The 27,500-nt window shown below is 38.3% G+C and overlaps 1 protein-coding gene across 6 annotated transcripts in view; it reads right to left on the bottom strand.

The window, feature by feature from the left end:
- LOC135198774 (transcriptional activator cubitus interruptus-like) overlaps nucleotides 1–27,500 on the bottom strand; it is a 605,738-nt gene that overhangs the window by 477,665 nt on the left and 100,573 nt on the right. For all 6 annotated transcript variants that reach the window (XM_064226692.1, XM_064226699.1, XM_064226701.1 and 3 more), the window contains one exon: nucleotides 11,693–11,773. In XM_064226692.1, coding sequence (XP_064082762.1) covers nucleotides 11,693–11,711 — 19 coding nt within the window. In that variant the 5' untranslated portion in view covers nucleotides 11,712–11,773. The remainder of the gene's footprint in view (nucleotides 1–11,692; nucleotides 11,774–27,500) is intronic.

Below are 27,500 nucleotides of genomic sequence, written 5' to 3'. Positions count from 1 at the left end.
TAAGTTTTCCCATTCCCCCGATGCCAAAAAGTGCGAGGGGGGACCCGAGCAAGGGCGCCAATGGTGAATTTCATGGACCAAATTTAAATTCAAAATCAGATATATTTGTAAAGATCTTGTAAGTTCCCCCGATGCCTGAGAGTGCGAGGGGGCCCGAGCAATGGGGAAATATGAGAGAGAGAGAGAGAGAGAGAGAGAGAGAGGAGAGACGAGAGAGAGAAAAGCCCAAGAGAGCAGAAGAGAGAGGAAGAGAGAGAGAGTGTATTTTCATACCCCTAATTTTGATCCCCTTAGCCCTCCTTTTAATCCCTTTCAGGGGCATCATTCGGGCTATTCACCACCTCCTCATCCACTCTACGGACCAGTAGGTATGCGATAGGGAGGTGGAGGGGAGGGGGAGGAGAGGGGGGCGCTCGCTGAAGGGGATAGAATGGACACACACACACACACACACATACACACGCACGCAGCTCTCTGGATGCTAGTCAGCTTTGTCAGTTGTCAGTCATTCTCCCGTGTGTCAGAACCACCGAAAAACCTTTGTCAGCCAGAGGGCCTTTTGTCACCTTTGTCACTCACCTTCCAGATCTTTGTCAGCGATTTGGGGCCAACCTTTTACTCACGTTACTGGCCAGTTACTCGCAGAGTACTGATGCGAATAAATTGGATTGATCAAATATGTGACTCGTCAGGAGTGTTCTTCCTGCCTCATGCGGGTGTTTTAAAAGAGAATGAAGCTCAACGTCAGCATTCCCTGGGGAACGTTACAAGATTATTCCGATTCGTATCCAAAATGTTTAAATATTCACATGGGAAGAGCTATCAATGGTAATTAAGCTCTTCCCATGTGGATATTTGGAAGTTTTGGATCATAAAACACAATTAACTTGCAAAAACAAACCTCCAAAGAATGGAATAAGCTTGAGTGAAATAAAAAAAAAAAGATGCGAATAAAGATTAATTGGTGTTAAATAAATAAAAAAAATTTTAACATATGCATGCATAAGCCGTAACCTTATAGTTAGAAAAGCCTATGTTGTTCTCTGCCTATCATTCCTCTTGAAATCAGGAATTAGCTTTTGTAAAGCACAGAAAATTTAAGCAATGAACAGATCGAGATTAAAGTACTAAATATTGATTTGTTACCATAATAAAAAAAAAATCATCCTTAACCATATCTCCCATAATGACCTGTATAAACCAAATTCTTGTCAATGGTTAAATATAATAGATGAGAGGACACCGTCTATCGAGCGTCGGCAAAACATTTTTTGTTGTTGTTGTTGCTTCCGTTTTAATATCGATGCCGAATAACACGCCAGTAAAACCATCACATATAGTGTATGAACTTTTATCACATCACTGTGATTCATATACATGCATTAAACTACAAAGGTACTTTAATATCTATTTCGCTCTACCTCGGAATGAATATATTTTCACATACGTTAACCGAAGGGGATTTTTTTAGTTGATAATAATTTCGTCATATATATACGAGTATATAAGTACATAACATACATATCATATATATATATATATATATATATATATATATATAATATATATATATATGTATGTATACACACACACACACATATATATAATTTATATATATTTATATACATAATATAATTTTTTTTATTTGGCTGGATCTATCCAAGTGTGAAGAGAGCGGAGACTAGTGTAAAAAATCTCAGTTGAAGACTTCAAACGCTAGCCTTTAAATATATTAGCAAGTCTCATGCCAAGAAACAAGTAGTGATAAATAAGTCCGTCTTAATTATCATCATTCAACTTGAAGTCTAAATCGTTGTTCAAATACTATTAACATCAAGAGTGTTTCTGGGTAATAAAAGATGTACATGTTTAACCACCTCTTCATCTCTTATAAAACAGTTGTTACCACCTTATATTGTTTTTTGTAAATTATGGTATATAATGTGAGGAATCAGATTTGAAACGTGCTTGTCAAGATTTATGCTTATGATGGAGACGACCATTCGTCCATGATGTAACCTCAATAGAGAACCAGGTAAGGCGCCCCCTCCTCTCTCTCTCTCTCTCTCTCTCTCTCTCTCTCTCTCTCTCTCTCTCTCTCTCTCTCTGATGTTGTAAGAGGCTAAAAACCTCTTTCTGCAACCTACAAGACTTCGTTTTTCTCAAATCAGAATATCAAATCGAAGCTACTTTCGACTGAATTACATTCTTATGCCTGTCCGTTCTCCATTTACATGCAGAACAAAGCGAAAATGATCATCATAAACAAAGCCAGGTCGACTTACCACATGACCTTTCAAGCGGCAACTGAGATCATAATTTCAGTTCAAAGCACGCACACCTAGGAGGCTGTGAATGTCTGTGAAAGGCGGCCGGTGTCTGAAACTTGACATTTTTCTGTTATGGAAAGTCTTCCTGACGTTGCCACCTGGTGCTGTTCTACGAGTGGGCCTTGATATTCCCTTTGCCATGATTTGGCATACATACATACATACATATATATATGTAAGTATTGTGAGAGACTTTATGAACTTACTGATTTTATGGAATTTAAGCCAATCCAAGTACTAAGAAACCCTTGGCCATTCAACGTTTAAGATAATGAAGGGATTGTTTGGACAGTATGATAAAGAGAACCAGAAAAAAAAACAAGAATGTGAAGTAAAAGGATCTGTAGATGGAACTGGGGAAAAAACGTCACAGTAGCACTAAGAAGCAATAATTAGAGGTATTGGACAACAAGACTGAGGAAAGGAAGCAGGAATGGAGGTAAAGTAAAAGGCTAAAAAGCGGGCGCAGCTAGGGGCCGAAGGCACTGCTAACACCCCTTCAGGCCTGCGGTGTATTACATACTTGAGATGCACTGACAGTACTACACCCTATTACCTGGAATTATGGCGGTGAACAAAAAGGTGAAATCTGGAAACAGGGCTCGTGAGTTCTAGTCTTCTCTAAGACATTTAAAACCCTGGTTAGCCTTTGAGGGGGTTCACTTTTTCTGGGTGGGAGACGGGATCTTATGATTTGCAATGAACTGACAGTAAATTGAAGGTTCTCAACTACTTAAGAGCTTTACTCATAACATGAGAAATGAGTGTTAGTCATTAAACCCATTGCCGTACGTACGTATAAGAATAAGACGACAAGCGCGCACACACGCACACAGTCCCATACATACGTACAAACACACACATTATAGTTATATATATATATATATATATATATATATATATATATGTATATAATATATATATTATATATATATATATATATATTCTATTATATATATATATATATATATATATGTAACGCTGCTCAACGTTCCTACCGAATTATGTACTTATGATAATAACGACATATAATAGTAACGAGTAAAGATTCCTGCACATCTTATATCCCTACAAAAGCATATCTAAAATGAAAATAGCTGTCAAGGATACAACACACCAAATTATACATAATGACACGAGTAACACTAATCCTCGGCCGTTTCATGTCTTCCAGCAGCCTCGTCTACACCAAATAGCAATCCAAATACAAAGACCAGTAATACGATTTGCCATTAAAACAATCACATCTTGATACAACGTCAACACAATCATCCTCTCCTGGCCAGTAATACCAGGCATATAATAACGACCACCCTTCAATCAGCCCCATTATCCCAGCCCCCCCCCCCCCCCCCAAGCCCCCCCCCCCCCCCCCCCACCCCCCCCCCCCCCCCCCGCACTCCTCGTCTGAGAAAGAGCTATAAATGTTATTGGGAGATGATAACCCCAAGGTGATAATATGATAACAACTAATTGCATGATTTTCCATGTACATTTTTTTTTACCAACTTCTTCCTCTGTTGATCCACTCCATTAGAGACGCGGAAAAATCAAGATTGCACGCCTTGTTGATTGAGTCCCGAGCTCTAAAATAAGCCTTTTACGACCGTGACTGATTGCACGGTGGTTGCAGACGACTGGAACGCGCCCCAGCCCCACCATGACTGATGCAATAATTTCGGATGACTGCAGGCTCTCTCTCTCTCTCTCTCTCTCTCTCTCTCTCTCTCTCTTTCTTTCTCTCCGTGGCGATTGCACGGTACATTCCGCCGCGACCGCATATTGACTGATTGTAAATCAAGTCTATAAATCACCAGAGTTCTGCTCTCTCTCTCTCTCTCTCTCTCTCTCTCTCTCTCTCTCTCTCTCTCTCTCTCTCTTTCCCTAGTTCGTTTCGTTCTGTCAATCTGAGGTTACATATAGTTTTTTTGTCTATCTTGCTAAATATTTGACCATCAAGTTAGAGAGAGAGAGAGAGAGAGAGAGAGAGAGAGAGAGAGAGAGAGAGAGAGAGAGAGAGAGAGAGAGGATACTTTTCTCTCTCTCTCTCTCGTCTAAGTGGGTTTTACAGTAGCCAAAGACTGATAGCATAATAGCAGCTTCGGAGCAGCGAGATAAATGCAATTTGCAGCGGCGAGCAAATACTGACGTTACACTTTCGTGCTGCACGTAATCAGAATGGAATAAAAAATAAAGGTTGATGCGTGCGAGAAAAAAAATTAGAATCAGTTCTTTGGGAAAATAAGAACGTACAATACGTCAAGAAGTCTTTGGTATAATAACAATGCGAAAAAGTCGAGTCAGGACTTCAGTATATAAAAAAAAATAAAAAAAAAAACAAAAAAAAGTCACTTGGAATCTGTACTCGGTGAGACAACAACTGGTATGCAAGATGGGATCTGTCTTTGGAACAACAACGAAATAAACCCCGTATTGGGGTAGTGCTGTCAGTGCACCTCACGCGGTGCACTGTAGGCATTGCTTAAGGTGCTTTGCAGCGTACCTTCGGTCCCTAGACGCAACCCTTTTCATTCCTTTTTCTGTATTTAGGTTCATATTCTCTTTCTTCCATCTGACTTTCCACACTCTTTAACAATCGATTCACAGTGCAACTGCGAGGTTTTCTTCCTGTTAAGCCTTTCAGATTTTTTACTGTCCATTTCTTTTTCAGCGCTGAATGACCTCGTAGGTCCCAGCGCTTGGCCTTCGGCCTAAATTCTACGATCTAATCCAATCCAACAACAAAATAAACACTTGACTCCGATCTTTGTGTAAAGATTACATATATAAAAAAAAAAATTTTTTTAAATGCATGGTGTGCATTAACAAGAGTAAGAAAATCAGAACCTGTCTTCTTCAGTGCAGTAACGAAGTAAAAGCAACGTTCCTTTGGAATATACATTTGGGAAGAAAAACGCCTGCAAAACTATATAGTTTCTCGGAGATCAATAATTAAGGATCTTTACCCGTGGAAATTCTTCGGTAATCACAGCCCCAGAATCTCAACGAATATTCGAGAATGTTTTCTTCACTTAAAGAAACGAACCGATATTAAATTTCTGTGAAGCTACCAGGAGGGCTGCCTTGCTTCGGCCATAAGAATCGATATTAAATTTCAATTAAAACATGTTTTTCCACGGTTCGTATATACGATTAATACGGTGTTTACTGATTTTACGTCTCAGTAGTTCATTCCGCATCGAATTCTTCATCATTAAATGATTAGCTGAGAATTCGTAACGATAATTCGAAACTTCTTACAGTCAAAATGAATAGCTTGGCGAGTAATAGTAAGCTTCAACATAATCCAGAAAGACTAAAAAGCTGGATTTTATACACAGCAGTTTTTCATACTTTTCAAGACGACTCATCATCTTACTAAAAAAACAGAAAATACTTACCAAGAAAGAGAACAAAAAAGAACCAGTCTAACTTCGGATGACGTACGTATTCATGTGCGACAGAATTCATAGATACAAATAATTATATTCTTATGGAAAATATATAATCTTATAAAATATAAAATATAATCTCATAAAAATAAAATAAAATCTTATAAATCATAAAATACAATCTTTTAAAATATAAAATATCTTATAAAATATAACCGTAAGATATATGATATGCAGTTTTATGGAAGATAGTCTAACAAAATATATTTTTATAAACTATAGAATCTTATTTCTACCATTTAAAAACGCTTTTAATACGGCACTACAAAATACAAAGACGTGTTATTGCCACAACTAGACATAACTCAAACAAAAGGTGCGGAATAATCTCAATATTTTTTCTTTAATTCACTATTAGAATGAAGCAGATAAAACTAAACTCTTCCCATTCATCGCTTAACTGTGAACAATTCTAGCTATGCAAACAATACGCATTGATCAAGCAATCAGATACAAAAACACAAAACTAATAATATCCACGTAAGACGTAAATCAAGCATTCTAGCAACCGAACCTAAACGGGCGAGATTACGTAAATGGACAAAAGTCGAGATAAATGAAGGAGAACGAAAACCAAACGTCTGCAAAACTCCATTAGATACCGGTCAACGGGAGCCGTTACCCCCAGGGAAAAATCAATGCCCATAACGTTCGCGAGACCTCCGTCCACATCTACCAGACGTAATGCTGTATTCTGGGAATTTTAAACCCCACATTTAAATAATTTACTCTCACATTATCATTTCACAGTTGATCTACTCCTTTTAAGGGGGAACAATAATTCGGAGGACCGCGTAGCCTCTTCCTCAAATACCCACATGACCGCATATCCGCTCATGACGGCATGATTAAACGGTCGGCGACGGGAATTACTTATGTGATTATGTGGCCCAATAAAACCTTCTGGGGCAGCCATTGTTCCTTCACCTGGACCTGTCAATGCGGGGATTTACGGATGACCGGATTTATGAAGTGGGTCAATATGTACACTGGAGATTACGCCCAGTTCAGACTCTGCCCTGAAAATGGACAAGTAACCCACATATTTCTCTCTCTCTCTCTCTCTCTCTCTCTCTCTCTCTCTCTCTCTTCTCTCTCTCTCTCTATTCAGGCCTTAATGCCTTGGAAATGATATTGAGACATTGTTCTCTCCTGTCTATTCCCTTATACAAAAATTATATAGGGTTATCTCTCTCTCTCTCTCTCTCTCTCTCTCTCTCTCTCTCTCTCTCTCTCTCTCTCTATTAGGCCTTATGCCTTAGGAAATGCATATTTGAGACATTGTTCTCTCCTATCTATTCCCTTATACAAAAATAATATAGGGTTATCCTCTCTCGCTCTCCTCTCTCTCTCTCTCTCTCTCTCTCCTCTCTTCTCTCTCCATTAGGCCTTGATGCCTTAGAAAAGAAAATAAATTTGAGACATTGTTCTCCTCCATTCCCCTTCCACACAAAAATTATATTGGGTTATCTCTCTCTCTCTATCTCTCTTTTAGGCCTTATGCCTTAGAAAATGCGTATTTGAGACATTGTTCTCTCCTGTCCATTCCCTTACACAAAAATTATATAGGGTTATCTCTCTCTCTCTCTCTCTCTCTCTCTCTCTCTCTCTCTCTCTCTCTCATTAGGCCTTATGCCTTAGAAAATGAATATTTGAGACATGCACTCTCCTGTTCCCTGTCCATCCCCTTATATATATTATATAGGCTTATCTCCTCTTCTTGTTTACAGAGAAATGTTAAAATATTCTCTCTCTCTCTCTCTCTCTCTCTCTCTCTCTCTCTCTCTCTCTCTCTCTCTCTCTCTGCGCGTCTATTTGCCAGTCTGTCTACCTGTCCTATAAGCGCATTTCTTCCTGCCAAACTAATGATAAAATAATCACGGCTTCATATTATTCATCATTTCAAGTTTTTCTTTGTAAATGATTTTATTTAGTCTTTCCATTTACCTTTTGTTTTATTAGTTCCGTGTGTGTGTGTGTGTGTGTGTGTGTGTGTGTGTGTGTGTGTGTGTGTGTGTGTGTGTGTGTGTGCTCCTTAAGGTACTTCATTATGATTATCGTAATGATGGCTTTCTCAGCTAGCATTTTTTATTTACAAAACAAAGCAAAGGCAGTTTCACAAAAACTACACAGGACTGAAAACAATAGGTTCAAATTAATTCAAAAGAAAACGCTGATATAAAAAATAAAATATAAAATCTAAACGTATGAAAATAAGCGGACTTCGTTCAACTTTAAAAGAGAATAACTTGAACAGCTGTCAAGAATAGTCGAGATTGTGTTTATTATACAGTGACTGAAATTAAAGTAAGTGACGATCAATTTTTTTTTAAAGAAAAAACTGTTAACTGACAAACATGACCCAACAAAATGAGAAGTGGGAGGAAGTAGCTTTACCAAATCTACTTCTATCTACGACTTATTTGATTATTTGACGAGAGGGAGAGTGTGTCACAGATTTTGACTGGAACACAGACAAATAAATCAAGATATGACTAACACAGCCGGACAACGCCACCAGATGAGACCAAAAGAAACCATATTTGCACGACATAAAAAGATAAGTGAATTCTACTTACGTGATCCATAGAAGTTGAAGTGACATGTAATAATAATAATAATAATAATAATAATAATAATAATAATATTTAAAAACCCTTTACAAAGCTTTCGAATCCTTCCCTGGGTTCATCTTCAGTCGAAAAAAAAAATGTACCCGGGGAAAGGTTCGAATGCTTTGTAAAGGGTTTTTAAATTATACACAGATCGCCACATTTTTTTTATTAATAGGGACATCTTAGCACAAAATAATAATAATAATCTTGATTTCCAATATACATTGAGTATTCTAAAAATCAAAACCACAAATATATACGCTGTTGCACGCAGTAAAAAAACACAATGGCAACATTCTCAAACTGTACTACATACAACAAGAGCAGCAAGTAAAATTAACGTGCAGTAAGTGAGAACATCTAAGGTCTAAGCTGGCCTTGTGCCAGCACCACCTCTTGCTCCTAAGAGCATCCAGTAAACCAAAGGAAAGACAAGGACCGCCGCAGGAACGGGTTGAAAATTTCTCTGCGTATTAGGCAGCAAGGTTGAGCACCCATACATAAAAGAGAGACGTATTAGCCGGCATTATAGTATGGCGATGTAGTATAATATCTGCACTGATCGAGAGTTAACAGCTTGGAAAGGTGAGGAGGACGTTAATGCCCGAGAGGTGTTAGACCAGTGGTTCTCATTGAATGGGGGGCGCGCCCCCCTAGGGGGGGCCTCAGCAATTTCCAGGGGAGGCGCGAGCCCTAGGGAAAAATAAATTTTTAAAATTCTCTAATTATATCCCTTATTCCCTCAACGAGTGAGGAACTAATATTCAGAAGTTTATGAAAAAATGCAAAAGTCTACTCTTATAACGTTACCTTCCTAGAGTCTACTACTCTAATTAGGCTCGTTGTCCTTACAATGTTTTGTAATTATTGACCTCCCTCCCTATCCCTCGAAACACCCTCCCCCCCCTCCCCCTTTTTTTCAAGTCTGGGAGGGAAATTTACTCACATATGCAAGGGGGGCGTGGAAGGAAGGACCGACTCTTAGAGGGGGGCGTGGTCATATAAAAGTTGAGAACCACTGTATTAGACTGTAAAAGAGACGGACGGCTCGGTCGGGCCAGCTCGTAGAGCTCTCTCCTGCTTTGTAAATGTATGAGGCAATATCGAACCTGAGAGACGTTTTTCATGGTTGCCTTACTGCAGCTCAGCAGTTGTAGGATGAATAATGGGGCCACCAACTGGCGTCCAGTTTTTCATTGCATTCACCCCTTTTAAGGGAAGCCGATTTTCACAAGAGGTGTACCACATACGCATATATATATATATATATAGATATATATATATATATATATATATATATATATATATATATATATATATATATATATATACGTGTATATATATATATATATATATATATATATATATATATATATATATATATATACGTGATACGTATATATATATATATATATATATATATATATATACATTATATATATATATATATATATATATATATATATATATATATATATATATACACACACACATATATATATATATATATATATATACACACAACACACATATATATATATATATACACACACACACATATATATATATATATATATATATATATATATATTATATATATATATATATATAAACAATAGATATATACTGACTCTTACATTCACAAATATTAAGCCATAAATTTCTTTTATATCGAACTCACTTTACTTCGGGAATAAATGACACCAGAGAGAGAGAGAGAGAGAGAGAGAGAGAGAGAGAGAGAGAGAGAGAGAGAGAGAGAGAGAGAGAGAAAATTGAAGTTACTAGAACAGAAGTTCAGAGAAAAACCTTTTACCTGGATTCTTGTTGGCTTATCGAGATCATAAACCTTCACACACACACACACAAAACACACAGAGAGAGAGAGAGAGAGAGAGAGAGAGAGAGAGAGAGAGAGATTCTGTCGGCGCGTGTTTTCTCCGATCTAATCCGGATATGAACACGTTATAATCACATTCTTTCCCGGATTATCAGACTACGGTCGGATCTTGATTATTTAATCCCAGCGGGAAGACCGTACTTTGAATATATCCGTACGGACTGAAAGGACCTTCGGCGGTAGTGAAGGGTCTTTTGAAGGATATGTTTGACCAAAGACCTGAATTCAGATTACCTGAGCGCCGCCCTAAGACCCAGATGTATAAAGACCAGTGTGTTGTAAGGTGCCTCCGACCCACACGGGCCCCCGAGATCTGAGAGAGGTAATATAGTGGTAGTACTAGTAGTAGTAGTACCATCATTCTCCAGGTTAAATATCGCTCTTTTGATGGGAAATGTGAATGATGATGATAACAATGGTAATTTCGAAGACGATGGGACGATGATGAAAGTCATTTTTAAGAAGGTTAAAATTTCCTTAACGAATCAAGACATTTTCATTTACCTTGGGCAGCCATACTGAAAATTTGCTACGAAAACATTGATGGCATTCGCTTCGTTTTAAAAGTGTCGCATAAAACATATATTGCAGTGGAATCACTGATATCATGGTACCTAAAAAAAAAAGTAAATAAATAAATTCATCAAAGCTCAATTGACGAATTACTCTGTGAGCAGTGGGTAAGAAGGGAGACGAGAAACGACAAAATCAGTTATAAAATCATGGAAAAGAAAAATAAATTCCGGACGTCACGAAAAGGAAAAAACATTTAAGGTTTTTTCTATTTTTAGCTAAATGTGCACGCCCATACTCTGATTGACTTTATGGCTTGTCAATATCCTATAAAGCCCCCAATGACAGCCAAAAAAAAAGAAAAAAAAGAAATGAATCACAAGTTTCTCTTCAAATTCTGAAAGATTAAACTTCCCTCAACACACTGTAACCGCTTCATCAAAATACTTTACTTTTTTTAAATATTTTACAATTTTGTATACCTTGAGGTTACACAGAACGGATATGGTGGCAAACGAACACAGAGGGAAGCTGAGATATTATATTACTGTAATGTCTTTGTTCCATAACCTTAGAGAAAATAACATTTAAGGAAAATAAATTCATTACAGTTTTCTTCCAGCAAACGCTGCAAAGAAACAGCAACTGGAGGTGAAAGATGAATACAAAAATAAAAAAAGACGAGCGACCCTTTTATCTCAGAAAACTTCTGTGTATCAACAATGCCGGAACAGAAACCGCCACCGGTTATCTAAAAAAGAAATTTCAAATCCCGCCTAATAAATCCAGCCATATTTTTGTCTGGCATGACTGTCGTAAATCACGGGGATATTATTTCACTGAAGATAAAAGATTACGGCACTGAGCCCGAGGAGTACTTACCATAATGGGCGGGGTCCATGGCTGAGGTAGATGGAGGTTGTGAACGCCCACTTCTTTGCGATCTACATGGTCACTTTACTCCTGTTGGGAAGAAGATACGTTTCGTTGTTAAATAGGAATCGTAAAAAAAAAAAAAAAAAAAAAAAAAAAACAAAAACAACAACAACAACAACAACAACAACAACAACAACAACAACAACAACAACAACAACAACAACAACAACAACAAGGCTTTTGGTACGTCTGTTTAGAAAGAAATAGGAAAGATTTACGCTCTCGCGTATCCAGTTCGGGTTCCAAAAGCTACTCTCTCCCTCAATAGGAATACAAGAAGCTTCCTCTTCATTCTCTTTTAATCTTCAGAAACCAACTGTCTAAGACTGCGCTACGCTAAGAGTATAGAAAGTGCAATTAAAAGTGGGTCCCTATCTTTATAGCGGGGTCTAGTTTTTCCAAGTGTAATGTTGCAGTTGACAGTGAATATCAGAGGATTTACGAAGGATTATCCTTTAGTACTGAAAAACCACTAAGAGGTTTCATCAGCACACAAATTTTCATTTTAAGAATTGGATGTTTGGAAGCCTCTTGAATGGGTAAAGTGCTTCAATTCCATTCTCTTTCAACCCTTTCAAAATCTTGGCTGCAAATGGACCCGGACAAGCCACCTGCGAAATGTTACTTGCTGCGTGAAAGCGCACACACACACTATTAGGCAAGTCTTGAAAGCGGTCGAACCCCACAGACCAATTTCGAAAGATCAGCAGAACAGATAAGACCTCTCGGCAGATGAGACAAGCAACTGACTTTCCTAGCAAATCGCCGAGACCTCTGGTGTCGTAGCGCCTTCAATAGACACCATCCGCCGTTTCCAGCGACGAAAACGCGACGAAACAGCGGTAATAACGCAGATGCGCCGAACAGGTGTCGACTCATAAATTAAGACCTCGGAAAGGCAGGTACGCAACATCCTAACACTGCAATCTGCATAGATGCTACGACCCCACTACAGCAGTGGACCCCGTTACAGGGAATTCCCCTCCTCCAATTTTGCCATTTTGATGCAAATTTCACTTCTGTAAAGAGAAAGCGGCTGAATCAACTTACGTTCTTTCTTTCTTTCTTTTTTTATCTTCCTTCGTTTCTTATTCTTTACGCTGAGGCCTCTGCAGTTGCCCTTCCACTACACCCTCATACATAAACGGAAGATGATTTACAACAACCCTCCCCCGAGACTGTATGCTAGAAGGAATGAATATATAAATTTGAGTGGCACATTTGCAACTTGCAAAGGTATGATCTTCGAATTTTTTCATCACTGAACGTCATCGGAGGATACTCTCTGGTGTCATTTTACAAAAATAAATGAATCAGTCAATAATCAACTGATTCTCCACTGGATTCCTAATGCCATCTATTACAAACTGTAATCAAATTGTCCCTACAACCAGAATTGCCAATTCGTCTACAGTTCTATGCCAGAACGCCTTTATGTATCGTAACAGCTCCCAAAACCTTTGTTTATTAACTTTCATTTTAAAATGACAAAGATAAATAATATCGGTACCAATAACTCGTCACCAAACTGCACCGACTCAAACTCCTTCAATATGTACCCTATAGGATCATATAGTTCCTTGTTGGACGAGTGGTTTAAAACTCGCCTATATACCGATTTGGCAGTCCGAGTTCGATTCCCCGCTATACTAACGGGGAATCAGACGAATTTATTTCTGGTGATTAGATATTCATTTCCCGATGTAATGTGGTTCGGATCCTGCAATAAGCTATAGGTCCCGTTGCTAAGTAACCAACTGGTTCGTAGCCACGTAAAAATATCTAATCCTTCGGACCAGCCCTAAGAGAGCTGTTAATCAGCTCAGTGGTCTGGTTAAACTCAGATATACTTAACTTAATATAGCTGGCCCAATGCTAAAAATTGAGATCGACTAAGTGCCCCTGAAAACACAATGAAATAAATTATATCAACTAAATACAATATCATTACACACATATGAAGACTATACTTCCTTATTTAGAAGGAATTCGATCCTCATCAGGAAATATAACGCTTACACAAATCGCTAAGTTTTTCCCATAAAATATCAGCCTCGAGGAATTCGGTGGAAAAATAAAAAAAAAAAAAATCAAAAAAAAAAAAAAAAAAAAGTTTGACCACCTTTCGAAGACAGGCGTCGATTTCGAAAACGTTACCGTTCATGAATGATACATTCATTTGAAAGTGGTATTTAAACCTCAACTCTCAGGAACCTGGCTAGCACTAATTAATAAAACTATGAGACCCGTTATAATTATTATTATTATTATTATTATTGTTGTTGTTATTGTTGTGTCATAAAAATTCATAATGGTACAGTAGTGTTATATTACTATGTAAAACAAACAAAGACTTTAGAACACCTTCCTCATCAGTGTTGATTGGGAATTTCTTGACATTATTATTAATATCATTATTATTTATTAATTATTTTTATCACAGTCCTTTAATTCGCTGGGTGGTATTATAGTGTGGGTTCCGGGTTGCATCCTGCCTCCTTAGGAGTCCATCACTTTTCTTACTATGTGCGCCGTTTCTAGGATCAACTCTTCTGCATAAGTCCCCTGGAGCTACTTCAGCGTCTGTTTTTCTAGATTTCCTCTCAGGGATATTGGGATCGTGCTATGCTTCTATTATTATTATTATTAATTTTATAATTATTATTATTATTATTATTATTATTATTATTATTATTATTATCCGTTAAAATAGTCCGGACCCTAGACATTCAGGAGACCTTCAATGGTAAAAATTTGTAGTGTTAAATAAAAGTGCGTGCGTGCATTGCACTAAATCCTTATTATGGCAACGCGACTCGTTCAGCAGAAATTAAAAAACTACTTACTCGATATTCGGACATTAAATATCTACAACTTTATCAACAGATACGTCCGACTTAAACCGATACTCTCCCACTGGAAATGAGCAAGAAACATCCAACATCAAGTTACGACCGCAACTGTTTGTTGTATACATATGAGAGGATGTTTGCATAAATAACGAATTTCCATAAATTTTTTGGCTATGAACTAAGTTTTTAGAACTTATCCGAAGAGGTCAGGAACTTTGTGGACTGTAGGTATAGTTCGTTAGAGATTTTCTCGGCGCACAGGACTGTATACTGTTTGTAAAAAATAAAAAGATAAAAAAAAAACACCACCAACCAATACTGCATGTTCGATTTATCATAAATCTGTATCCGATATATGAAATGTGACAGTGTTTTTACAAGGTGTTAATGAATACATAAGATTCACCTGCATACCTACGTATAAAAAAAACACACACACAAACCAATCTGTATGCAATATATGAAATGTGAAAGTGTTTTACAAGATGTTAATGGATACATAAGATTCACCTGCGTACCTACAGCCTTCTCTCGAAAATGGACAGGCTTCCATTAGACTGACTTCGCATAAAAAAAAGGTCATTCTCCGTAAAATTGACTCCCGAGACACATTAAAATGCATATGTCTAAAAGAGCAACATTCATCACGAAAGCTGACTTCTTGAGGTCCACACTAAATAGCCTGATTAGAAATCAGGTCGACGGGCCAAGCAGATGCTGCTGCTGCTCTCTCTCTCTCTCTCTCTCTCTCTCTCTCTCTCTCTCTCTCTCTCTCTCTCTCTCTCTCTGAGGGGATTTACATATGCAATGCGTCTAGAAACTGGCAAATATTTACCACGAGGAATAAAAAAAAAAGGTGCTTGCTTCTCTCAAGCTCCCTTTTTTACGTCGGGTTTATAACGGAATTTCTGAAGTTTGACAACAATGGTCACGTAATACATTCTAAACAGGCGTAGTTTTGCTTCAGGGATAAAGGATCATTACGAGACCTTGTTAATGGCAATCGTCATTACTAAGAAAAAAAATGAAAAAAAAAAACCACAGGAATCCACAAAACCAACATTTGGAGATTCCGCTCCATTGAGACGAAACGGAAAAGTAATCCCACGAAACGGAAAAGTAATCCCGTCCCACCAAACAAGAAAAGACAAACGGGAAAAAGGAGAATGAGAAATTTCTCCCGATATGTGGCTACAGCAATTTGCATCAACAATTATCCGCAGAGGGACGTAACACCGCAGATCGCTCCCGATTTCAAAGAGGTCTTTAATTACGGGGAGAATAAGGTCTGCTTTGCCGTAATGAACGGAAGCGCGGCATAGGCCTTCTGACGGCGGCATCACGACAAAGGCTAAGCAAATCAGCCACGGGGGACGAAAGCTGCTGCTACCTTTGGATTTGCATCTCTTTTTTTTTAAGTCTTCCCTTTATCTCTGCCCTTCATTCTGTACGTACGATTTCTCTCTCTCTCTCTCTCTCTCTCTCTCTCTCTCTCTCTCTCTCTCTCTCTCTTCATTCGCACCCACTGCCTAAAGGAAAGGCACAACAAAAGCAGAAATGCTCACTTATGAATAACAAAGCAGAATGGTTTCTACCAAGATACTATGTTAAGCAAAAACAAATTGAGTTTACAGATACCCTACGAAGAGAGAGGATAAACAAATACACACATAAACAAAAACACACACATAAACACACACACACACACACACACACCACAAATCAAATGCATACAAGGCACATGCCAATCTGACAACATGGCTCAGACTGCAACGCACAAGACCTCACAGTGAGGGATCTTACAAATTGGAGTCTAACTCATTAACCGCGAATTTATTTCGATAAAAATAAAGTCAGAGCATTTGAAAGGTAAGATTAAAAGCGTCATGCAATAAATTCACGGTGTTCATACCCGGCATCATTACCCGGCTCCACTTAACAAGCAACAGACATCTGCAAAAAAAAAATCAATAAAGAAGTAGAGGCAATATTTATACGACTCCCAGACGAAAATTATGAATGGCCTCTCGTAACGAATTGGACTGATGAAGTAGAAGACGAAAGAGTTCGGTTTTGAAAGAAAAAAAATTACAAAATTATATTATCAGGTAGTAAGGTATTAGCTGCGGCAAGCAAAGATAAGTCTTCTCTGATTCTGACATTTTTTGAAATCTTTGAACGATAGGCATAATCTTCTCAACCAGACGCACACATTTATTGGCTACACTGTCGAAAGCAAGACATTTTCACACTAAATAAGAGACCTCAAATACGATTCTGAAATTCCGGTGAGGAATTAGTGGGGAGAAAGTCATTCACCAATACACAAACACACACACACATATATATACTATATATATAATGAATATATAACGATAATTTCATAGGCAAAATAAAATTTAACTAAATCAACACAGCAATTGGTATTATCCAAACATTCCCTGTAAGATTTCATTACAGAAACAAACTTCTCATGCAATCTAAAATTAGACATAAAGACACGAGGAAAAAAGGAAGAGAGAGAGAGAGAGAGAGAGAGAGGAAAAAAAAGGTGACCCGATCCCAACCGCAAAGTTCTGATTGATATGTGCATCTGGGCCCAATAAACTATTATGTTTACAGCTGGAAGAGCCACAACAAGGGGAGTTATGTTTTCGTAAATGGCCTGATATCCTTCCACGGTGTTCGGCAGTGGGGGTTCTGGGAGGCAGACATCCACGCTAAAGTAGTTATTTGATTGGCTATTGCATATATTTGAAGGTACATTGAGTTTCTTCGTCTAAAGACCAATGCGCGCGTCTTGTGTAAAGTTAGGTACAGGTCCCAGGAAGAGAGAGAGAGAGAGAGAGAGAGAGAGAGAGAGAGAGAGGTACCTGAATCGAATTCATGGTATCTTATGGTTATCTTAAGCTAGATCTAGATGCATCAATCCGAATTTTTAAAAGGATATTCATATTAGCTCGTCATCAATAAATACGTTTATGTTGTTAAATGAATTTATCTTATTCGAATGATCTTGTGCGAAATTCACTCTTCAGGATAAATCATATAGGTTAAATGTATAAATATAATGTCACACTGTGTACACAAACCATAATTTTATTATCAGGTTCATATTCGTCTTTACTTTAATTAGCCTTGTTCAGTGTCTGATATGCGTTGGTCTTCAGATTCCAAGATAACATAAATATCTGAATAAAGATATACAAAATGTTTAACTCATGCATTTTCTTCCCATACTGTTCAGAAATGCTAATAGCATCAACTGTGTATAAGAAGACTTTACTTTAATGTGTCAAACTTAGAAAGCACTGTAATGTGTAACCAATACTAATTCGTGATTCTCAAGACGTTTCTTTCGGAGTTCAAATATGAAATTAAAGAAAAAAATAACAAAATAAAAAACTTTAACCTCTTATGTCATCCTGACAAGAATTTTAACAGCGTGCCATCACGGGCATCTTAGGCATTTATAAATAAACATGGGAAACAGAACCCACGAGCCTCTAATCACACTTATGAATTAAGATGAGGATATTTCTTACGAAACGAGAGCTCGCGTTCTGTTATTGGCGTTCTGGTTGTTGTTGTTGTTTGAATATAACCTGCCAGCACGGGCTCTTGCTTTTGGTGTGATGGTTAACCTTGGGGTAACCATTTACGAGTTGGGAGTTCTCGACGTGAGGGAACTTTTCTTCATTTCGGAACCTTTGGCTTCGCAGGCTTCAGAAGCCCTATCCACAAACCACCCTCGCTACTATTCAGAAGCTCTTTCTCCCTCCACCTACTCCCACCTCTCTATAGACCTCCTCACCCCGCCCCCCCGGCCCCGTTTCTCCTCTCCACACCCCAGCCCACAATGGCCCCTCCCCAACACCCCCCCCTCCTCCTCATTCTTCTGGGACGGTTCGCGGCTGCCTTTGGACCTCGTCGTCTCGCATTCTTCCAACCAACAGGTTATTTTTCACTTGTCCCTCTATCCGTTGCCCGAAGCCGATGTCTTTGTTCCCACGCTGCGAACAGCCTGAGGTCGAAGAGTTCTGAAAGCCTACCGGGCCACAACACCGAATTAACATTCGAAAAACAAAGATTTTCAACCATCTCGATCGGCGGCAGTGTGCCAGCAGCCTCCTCCCCTTGGTTGGTCTTCTTGGCCAGTTTTCAGTTTCTTTCGGATTCCTTTGGGAACGCCAACAACCTTTAGCCCATCTATGTATGTTTTCTGCTTTATTCCTTTTATCTCTCTTTATTTCTTTCATCTCCCGTTGATTCTCCCTACGCTCATTCACGTTAGCCCGATTGTTTTCATTCGGTTCCGGAGAGTTCAGGAGTCAATGGAAGAATATGGGGCCGATTGTTGACGAGAATTCTCGGGAAATGGACGCCCATCTTTCAGGAACTATATATGAGAGTTAGCAACGAAGATTACAATGGGCAAGGTCAAGAGAGGAAGACCTCGGGGCAAATAGAATAATATGACGCATGAAATGAAAATGTTGATTTAGACGTAAGGAAAAATAATCGCTTTTATTTTTCCCTTACGCTTTTAGTTTTGTGTATGTGATCGCGTTGGGTTCCGTTTTAATCATGGAAATAATAATGTATACATGTTTTAGCTCATGTCCGTAGACAAATACAGAGAGGAAAAACGATAAATATAGTTTTCAGTCATTTTCTAAAGAGAATTGCTTGAACTATTCCATCAAAATAAACAAAGCATGCGCATGTAAAATTCGAGTTGTTCTTTTAACAGATTATAGGATAAAAAATATAACCCATCCTGCAACAACTATATAATAATAATAATAATAAATAATAATAAATAATAATAATAATAATAATAATAATAATAATAATAATAATAATAATAATAATAATAATAATAATAATAATAATAATAATAACAATACTAAAACTTTACCTTATGATTAAACCTTAATATAAGAACTAATAAAACATAAACATTAGAAAATACGATTAAAAACTATGATGATGATTTAAAAGAAAACGAAAAAAAAGGACAACCAAACAAATGGAATCCAATACATGCCAGCGGAAGTAGTATTGAATTGTAAAGACCAACGAGCAAAAAGAGATTTCGAATGGAAGAAAAAAAATTGAATTGAATGGGTTTCTTTGAAGGTATGAATGAAGAAGGTGCACATTACTTCCATCTTGGAGACTTTGGAAAAGCGAATGAATCGAGGCCCAGGAAATACTTTCTAGACCGTGGTGAAGGGTAAAGAATGACAATAAAAGAGAGAGAGAGAGAGAGAGAGAGAGAGAGAGAGAGAGAGAGAGAGAGAGATCTGAGGGGACTATAAGAAATAGAAATACATATACTTCTAAGCTTTTTATCTATTACTAATATGTTGATGAAAGAGAGAGAGAGAGAGAGAGAGAGAGAGAGAGAGAGAGAGAGAGAGAGAGAGAGAGAGAGAGAGAGACACTGAAGTAAAACCATACATAAAGGCAAGTTTCAAAGACGCGATGAACATTTTTTTCTTTTTTGAGAGAGAGAGAGAGAGAGAGAGAGAGAGAGAGAGAGAGAGAGAGAGGAGAGAGAGACTGAAGTAAAACCATATAAAAAGGCAAGTTTCAAAGACGCATGATGGAGAGAGAGAGAGAGAGAGAGAGAGAGAGAGAGAGAGAGAGAGAGAGAGAGCGTCACAAACAGACAAGAGAATCCTGGTAAATAGGTCTTTGGGGGAGAGGCTAAGTCCAGGTAAATATAGTCCACCTTAATAAAGAGAAAGAGAGGAAGTACTTAGGATAAATAAGGTTATCGACGGCTAATCCTGTCTTAACCAGGTTCTTAAAATGGACCCTGCGTGTCCGCTGTCTCGTCCTCTTTATGAGGCTACACCGAAGCTCTGTGCAAACTATGACACAGGCTCTCTCTCTCTCTCTCTCTCTCTTCTCTCTCTCTCTCTCATATGCACAACAGCTTTCCCCGGACCAAGAGTGCTTTAATTTTCATGTGTCAAATACATGGTTTGTTCATCACTAAACTATGAAAGCGTCAGTCTCTCTCTCTCTCTCTCTCTCTCTCTCTTACACACACACACACACACACAGACACACGCAAACACATGCACAACAGCAATCGCTGGACCAAGAAGTGCTTTTATTTTCATGTGTCAAATACATGAAATTTGTTGTTCACTAAACTGTGACAAAGACTACACTTTCTCTCTCTCTCTCTCTCTCTCTCTCTCTCTCTCATACCATACACAAACACACAACACCTTTCGCCGGACCCAGGATTTCTTTTATTTTCATGTGTCAAATAGATGTAATTTATTCTTCATTAAATGTTTGTGTTTTGCGTCGAATACGTGATTCATCTATTATAAGTCTTGAATTTTCTTAGGTCCAAATTTGATGCTTGAGCAAAAATCTTAGCTCAAAACCAAAGTGAATCAACTGATAATCATACAAAACGTAGTTGAGATATTATGTGGAACTGAAAACAATAATTCACATACATAACAGAAACTATAGTTCGATAGGAACATTAATAGTGTGAGAGTTTGTGTGTGTGTGTGTGTGTGTGTGTGTGTGTGTGTGTGTGTGTGTGAGAGAGAGAGAGAGAGAGAGAGAGAGAGAGAGAGAGAGAGAGAGAGAGAGAGAGAGACTAACTGTCAGGTGAAAACACAAAAAATTAAGACAATCAGAAACAGACTAAACTAACAAACAAGTACACATTAAGAGTAATAACTGTTTAGTACACTAAACCGTTAAGCACAAGAGCAGAGCCAACAAACAATTACCGAAATAGATTACGTATTCAATTCTGCTAATTCTTCCTTCCACATACTCCTGCTTCCCTTCCTTTTCCTTTTCCTTCTTCTACTTCCTCATTCCTTTACATTGCCCTTTGGCCAAAGCTGAGGCCCGAATACAAGAACAGTCTCCTCTGATGTGCTATAATGCGATAATGCGATGAGAGAGAGAGAGAGAGAGAGAGAGAGAGAGAGAGAGAGAGAGAGAGAGAGAGAGAGAGAGAGACCCTGTTGTGCTACTAGTAAACAGAAGAAAATAGCAAAACATAGAGAGGTAACTAACAAAAACACACTCGAAATGAAGAGAGGAATAATTATTACAGAGGCAGAGAGAGAGAGAGAGAGAGAGAGAGAGAGAGAGAGAGAGAGAGAGAGAGAGAGAGACATTACTAGCAAACAAAAGGAAATAGCAAAGCATACGAAGAAACTAAAAAAAATAATAACCAAATACACTGGCAATGCAGAGAGGAATAATAATCACACAAACAGGCAGTAAGAGAGAGAGAGAGAGAGAGAGAGAGAGAGAGAGAGAGAGAGAGAGACGTTACTAGCAAACAAAAGGAAATAGCAAAGCATACGAAGAAACTAAAAAAAATAATAACCAAATACACTGGCAATGCAGAGGAATAATTATCACACAAACATGCAGTGTGAGAGAGAGAGAGAGAGAGAGAGAGAGAGAGAGAGAGAGAGAGAGAGAGACGTTACTAGCAAACAAAAGAAAATAAAAAAAGCATACAAAGGTATCTGAAAAAAATAATAAACAAATACACTCGAAACGCAGAGAGGAATAATAATCACACAAACAGGCAGTAGAGAGAGAGAGAGAGAGAGAGAGAAGAGAGAGAGAGAGAGAGAGAGAGAGCGGGAGCATCCTGATGTGTTGTAAATGGCGGCGAGAACGGACACTTGATCGTTATTCAGAATCCCGGAAGTGGCCACCCAATTATGTGTTAACAGGTACGCAACGTGTAATTAGCGAGATGAGGCGTTCAGTAATGAAAGGTCTCTCCGGAGGGAACACTTCTCTAATTACTTACATTACGCCCGATGGAGCCCCGTTCTAGTAAAGGCGCCGCGTTTAGACGCTGCCCTGGGGAGGGGAATGGAGCCCTCCTCTCGACTAAGATGTCAGCCCAGAAAATGGCTAGGAAATATAAGCAAGGGATGAGAGGTTGTATTTAAATAAACATTTTTTTAAATGATCAACTATCAATTATCTTGGGGCGGTAGATTATTTCACAATATAAATATGCAAATGCTCACTACAAATGCATATATATCATAAACAGATATATAAATATATATATATATATATATATATATATATATATATATATATATATATATATATATATATATAATATTCATAATACAATAAACAGGGAAGACTACCAGGGGTTAATCCCATAAAAAAAAATGTTAGTTCGGGTGAAGCTGTTTACATTTCTAGCCATGAAAGTAGAAAGCACTTGTCGGTGGACACAGAAAATAAAAAATATTTCAATCATTTTCTTTTGAACATGGGATGTCATACGGATCAATTCTTCAAGATTTCCTCAATATATTACCACGTTCACGTCGACGTCCCTACGAAAAGGGAAGCGTCATGAGCACCTGCTGAATATTAAGAAATGATAGCCGTAAGGAAACCCTGTTATCTTGGTAAAAACGATGTAAGACGAACAAGATTAAATGGGCTTAATCCATAACAACTATGCGTACAAATAGATAAAAAAAAAGACGATAGAAAAATTAAACTTCTAGGGAGACATTTTATGGAACGATCTTGACTAAACTAAGACTGTTAAGAAATTCACAGTCTCTTGAATAACAATCTGTAATAAAAAAAAATCTACAATTATATATCAAAGTATATTACTATGTAAAGAAACATAGACTTTCGAACGCCATTTCATTTACTCCCAAAATCGCCGCTTAATTCAACATAGTTCCTCAATACAACTTCAATAAACTCTGTTGATGTTTTATTACAGTAATCCTCGTGCCAATAATTTTCTTTAAGATGGGACCTACAAGAAATTCTCTTTCTAAGGAAAGGAAAATAAATTGCGTAAGCAACGCGCATACAATCATCCTTATAATATATTAGTTCACTCCTTTTTTATGCGATTCATAAAATATTTATTTAATCCAACAAATCTGGTAAGGTATACTGAAACATGTACGAAAATGCTATCCATAAAGATCGACAGATATAAAGATCGATAGATATAGTAAGAATGATATTACGACGTCAACCAAAACTATCGTAAATCTACGTAAAACTGTAAAACTGAACTTCCAATCTGTAAATCTGTAAATAAATTCCATTAAATGAATTCAGCGGACTGGGCTAAAACCTTCCCAATGAAAAACAGCCTATCTTCTCAGAGTTCAAGTAAAGTTCTGACTTAAAAATCCGCGAGAAAAATACTTTCTCATCCACGGGAGACTCATCAAGATAAGCAGGCCTGGTAGCAGCAGCTCCAACTCAAGAATAAGGAACTATTCCTCGGAGTGGTAACAATGAGTCGACCCGTAGCGACCGCAATTCTACCTTTTGTAGTACGTGACGGATAACTCAATAGGGCCAAACTACCTTCTACCACCTCCAGGGTTATTATTATTATGGCCTATGGTCCCCCCGCCCCCCTGCCCCCACCATCCCGTCTCTCTCTCTCTCTCTCTCTCTCTCTCTCTCTCTCTCTTCTCTCTCTGTTACCAACTTCCATTTGCCTCTTCTTGAATTAAGAATAATAAATTATATCAAGTTAAAACTCGATGTCTTGCAATATTGGTTATCTACAAATTGGCTAATGAAAAACGAGTGCTGTTATGATAATGACATCTTATATTACATTATGTATGAATTATAATATGGGTCAGATCAGAAATCCTCTCCACTTCAAACACCGGAGATATTAAAGTATTTTATTAATAAAAATTTGATAGCAATAATCCAAATATGAAGCTGAAGACGTCTATTGCTCGCGTGGACGAAAAGTGCCCTCCTGTGTAATCGTAAAACAAGCTTCACGTGTAGTTTTCTAGTTTTCGACCACGTGGAGAGAGAGAGAGAGAGAGAGAGAGAGAGAGAGAGAGAGAGAGAGAGAGAGAGAGAGACTGACTTACGTATATGAATGGTTTCATCCTAGTATGATAGTTTACCTAACAGAGGCCCTGTCGTTCTGATGTAGAACTAAACTTTCACATCCGCATTATTTTTTATCTTCATCTCGGTCTTTCTTCTCACCGAGGTTGCTACCCACAATAGTTTACCAAAACTTGAATTACTCTGCGAGACCAGAGAGAGAGAGAGAGAGAGAGAGAGAGAGAGAGAGAGAGAGAGAGAGAGAGAGAGAATTAGGAAAAAAATTAACAACATGATCTTTACATACAGTTTACTTTTGACCCATTACTGAAAATAGTAATAAGATCATACTTTATTTCAGCTCAAGGTTATATATAAATACAATTCAAGAACTAAAATTTGTTTTCTTTGGAACAACGCGGGAACGTTAACCGCATCCAAAAAGTTTTCCAGCATTTTCGACTTAATGACGTCCCATTTCAATTTATAAACAACCTTTACAGTTTTAGTTTTCAGTAAAAGAAAACTATTGAGATAGCTTTGTCTGTCCGCCCTCAGATCTTAAAAACTACTGAGGCTAGAGGGCTGCAAATGGGTATGTTGATCATCCACCCTCCAATCACCAAACATACCAAATTGCAGCCCTCTAGCCTCAGTAGATTATATTTTAAGATTAAATTTAGCCATGATCGTGCATCTGGCACCACAACAACACAGGCCACCTCGGCCGGCTGAGAGTTTCATAGCAAAATTATACGCTGTACAGAAAACTCGATTGCTCCGAAGAAACTTCGGCGCATTTGTTACTTGTTTCTTGATGTTTTCGGACACTTAAAAGGAGGAAAGCGACAGAAATCGGTTCAATAACACTCAAGCGAAACAGAAATGACCACCAGCGAAAAATTATAATATAATAAAACCTTCAAAGAACCAAATATTGAACATCTCAACCAAAGGCGTGATCATGACAGGACCCAGAAGCCTGAAGAAGCCACTGACACTTGAAGGGCGACTCCAATCCTCCCCTAAATGAGGAACGAGGACCATTTACCCCAGCATTGTTCCTAATGCTCCTGCTAAACACAAGAGATGAGAGGAGCCGACGACGCTAAGCACCAGCCACTTATTTGAGGACCGATTCGATTCGGTCCGGGTTCTTCCACATCGGGACCATCAAGAGCTGGAGCGTCGTCGGATCATGACCGAATTTAATGAAGTCCGAGGGAGGTGTCAAAGGGACCGACGTGTTATGACGGGTTTGCGCGAAGGGAGACAATAATGCCTGTTTTACTCGGTGACTTTACCCGGAAATTCTCAATGAATCTCCTCTCTTGTCTGGGCATTAGACGGGCAGCGGCGGCAGCAGCAGCAGGCTCATCCTCATCAGACAGGGAAGCTACTGATCTCTCTCTCTCTCTCTCTCTCTCTCTCTCTCTCTCTCTCTCTCTCTCTCTCTCTCAAATGAAGAAGGGCATTACCCACGATGAAATTTCTTCGAATCGATTCCTTTCCTCTGCTGGTTCTTCCTTAAGTGAATTTGCATCCTCGACCTCCTTTTCTGATTATTATGCCTTTACACATCATTCTACGCTGAATTTCTCTCTCTCTCTCTCTCACTCTCTCTCTCTCAGGAAAGGAATCACCACCTATGATGCAATGTTTTCGAATCGGTCCTTTTATTTGTATCCTCTACCTTCTTCCTCTTCTTATTATTAAATACTTGATTTTACGCTGAATCTCTCTCTCTTTCTCTCTCTCTCTCTCTCTCTCTCAGGAAAGGAATCACCACCTATGATGCAATGTTTTCGAATCGGTCCTTTTATTTGTATCCTCTACCTTCTTCCTCTTCTTATTATTAAATACTTGATTTTACGTTAAATCTCTCTCTCTCTCTCTCTCTCTCTCTCTCTCTCTCTCTCTCTCTCTCTTAATATGTCATAATCCCTTCCAGAAAAACATAATGACAGGACTGCATCACAAGGGCAGGTCTGCTTGAAATACGCAACATAAGATTATACCAATACTGACAAGGCTTTCCTTGAGAAGAAGAATTTAGTTCTTTTTTTCCAACTAAAAGTGTTAACAGCATTATATTAAAAGTAACACGATCGCTAGTTCTTCATCTCATTGTCAACTCCTTAACTAAGTGATGCTTTCCTCACATCACCAGATTCTAATTCTGAATCTAATTCTTTGAATTCCTGGCAACAAAGGTTCGTTTTTACGTCATTACTTTTCTCTGGTTTTGATTTTTGGAAGGCTGTGGCATCTCCTTAATCCATCTTCCCATCCACCCCGTTGCGCTGAAAGGGTTTCGGAAGAAAGTGTTCATGAAAGAGGTACTGGAAAAGAAGAAGAAAAAAATCTTTTTAAAAGCCACCTAATTTACCGTAATGCCACGCCACTATTCTTCTGTGGCCGCTGGTGGTGGCTTCGCGAAATTTCAGTCTAATCTATCCTGGATGAAATGGGAGTTGGGGAGGACCTTACTCCCAGAAGCCAGTTCTGTTCGAGAAGTACAACGGCGGCTGAAACAAACGAGGTGTCGCGGGGCGCCACGAACCGCCGCTTGCAGTCTTCCGCCAAATAGCTCTTTCTCGACTTTGATGAAAAGGGCTTCTTCAGTTCTCGCGTTTTGGTCCTGCCGCCTCAGTAGCACATTTGGACAGAGGAACACTCTTTACTATTCTCATTATTATTATTCAAGAGAAGAACGCTTATTCATATGGAACAAGCCCATAGGAGCCACTGACTTGAAATTCGAGGAACACTCTTTACTGTTCTCATTATTATTATTTTTTAGGAGAAACCCCTATTCATATGGAACAAGCCCACAGGGGCCACTGACTTGAAAATTCAAACTTCCAAAGAATATGGTGCTCTATGGACGTAAGAGGAGGTTAAGGGAAATGCAGAAAGAAGTGACCTCACTTGTCAAAAACAAAAAATAAATAACTGAATGAATAAATATATAAAAATACATTAAAATGTGAGGAGATTAACATTAGGGTAGTAATGCATTG

This window comes from Macrobrachium nipponense, chromosome 22 (assembly GCF_015104395.2).
Source record: "Macrobrachium nipponense isolate FS-2020 chromosome 22, ASM1510439v2, whole genome shotgun sequence".
NCBI lineage: Eukaryota > Metazoa > Arthropoda > Malacostraca > Decapoda > Palaemonidae > Macrobrachium > Macrobrachium nipponense.
The sequence above is the reverse complement of the archived record's forward strand: the minus strand, read 5'-3'. Positions and strand labels throughout refer to the sequence as shown.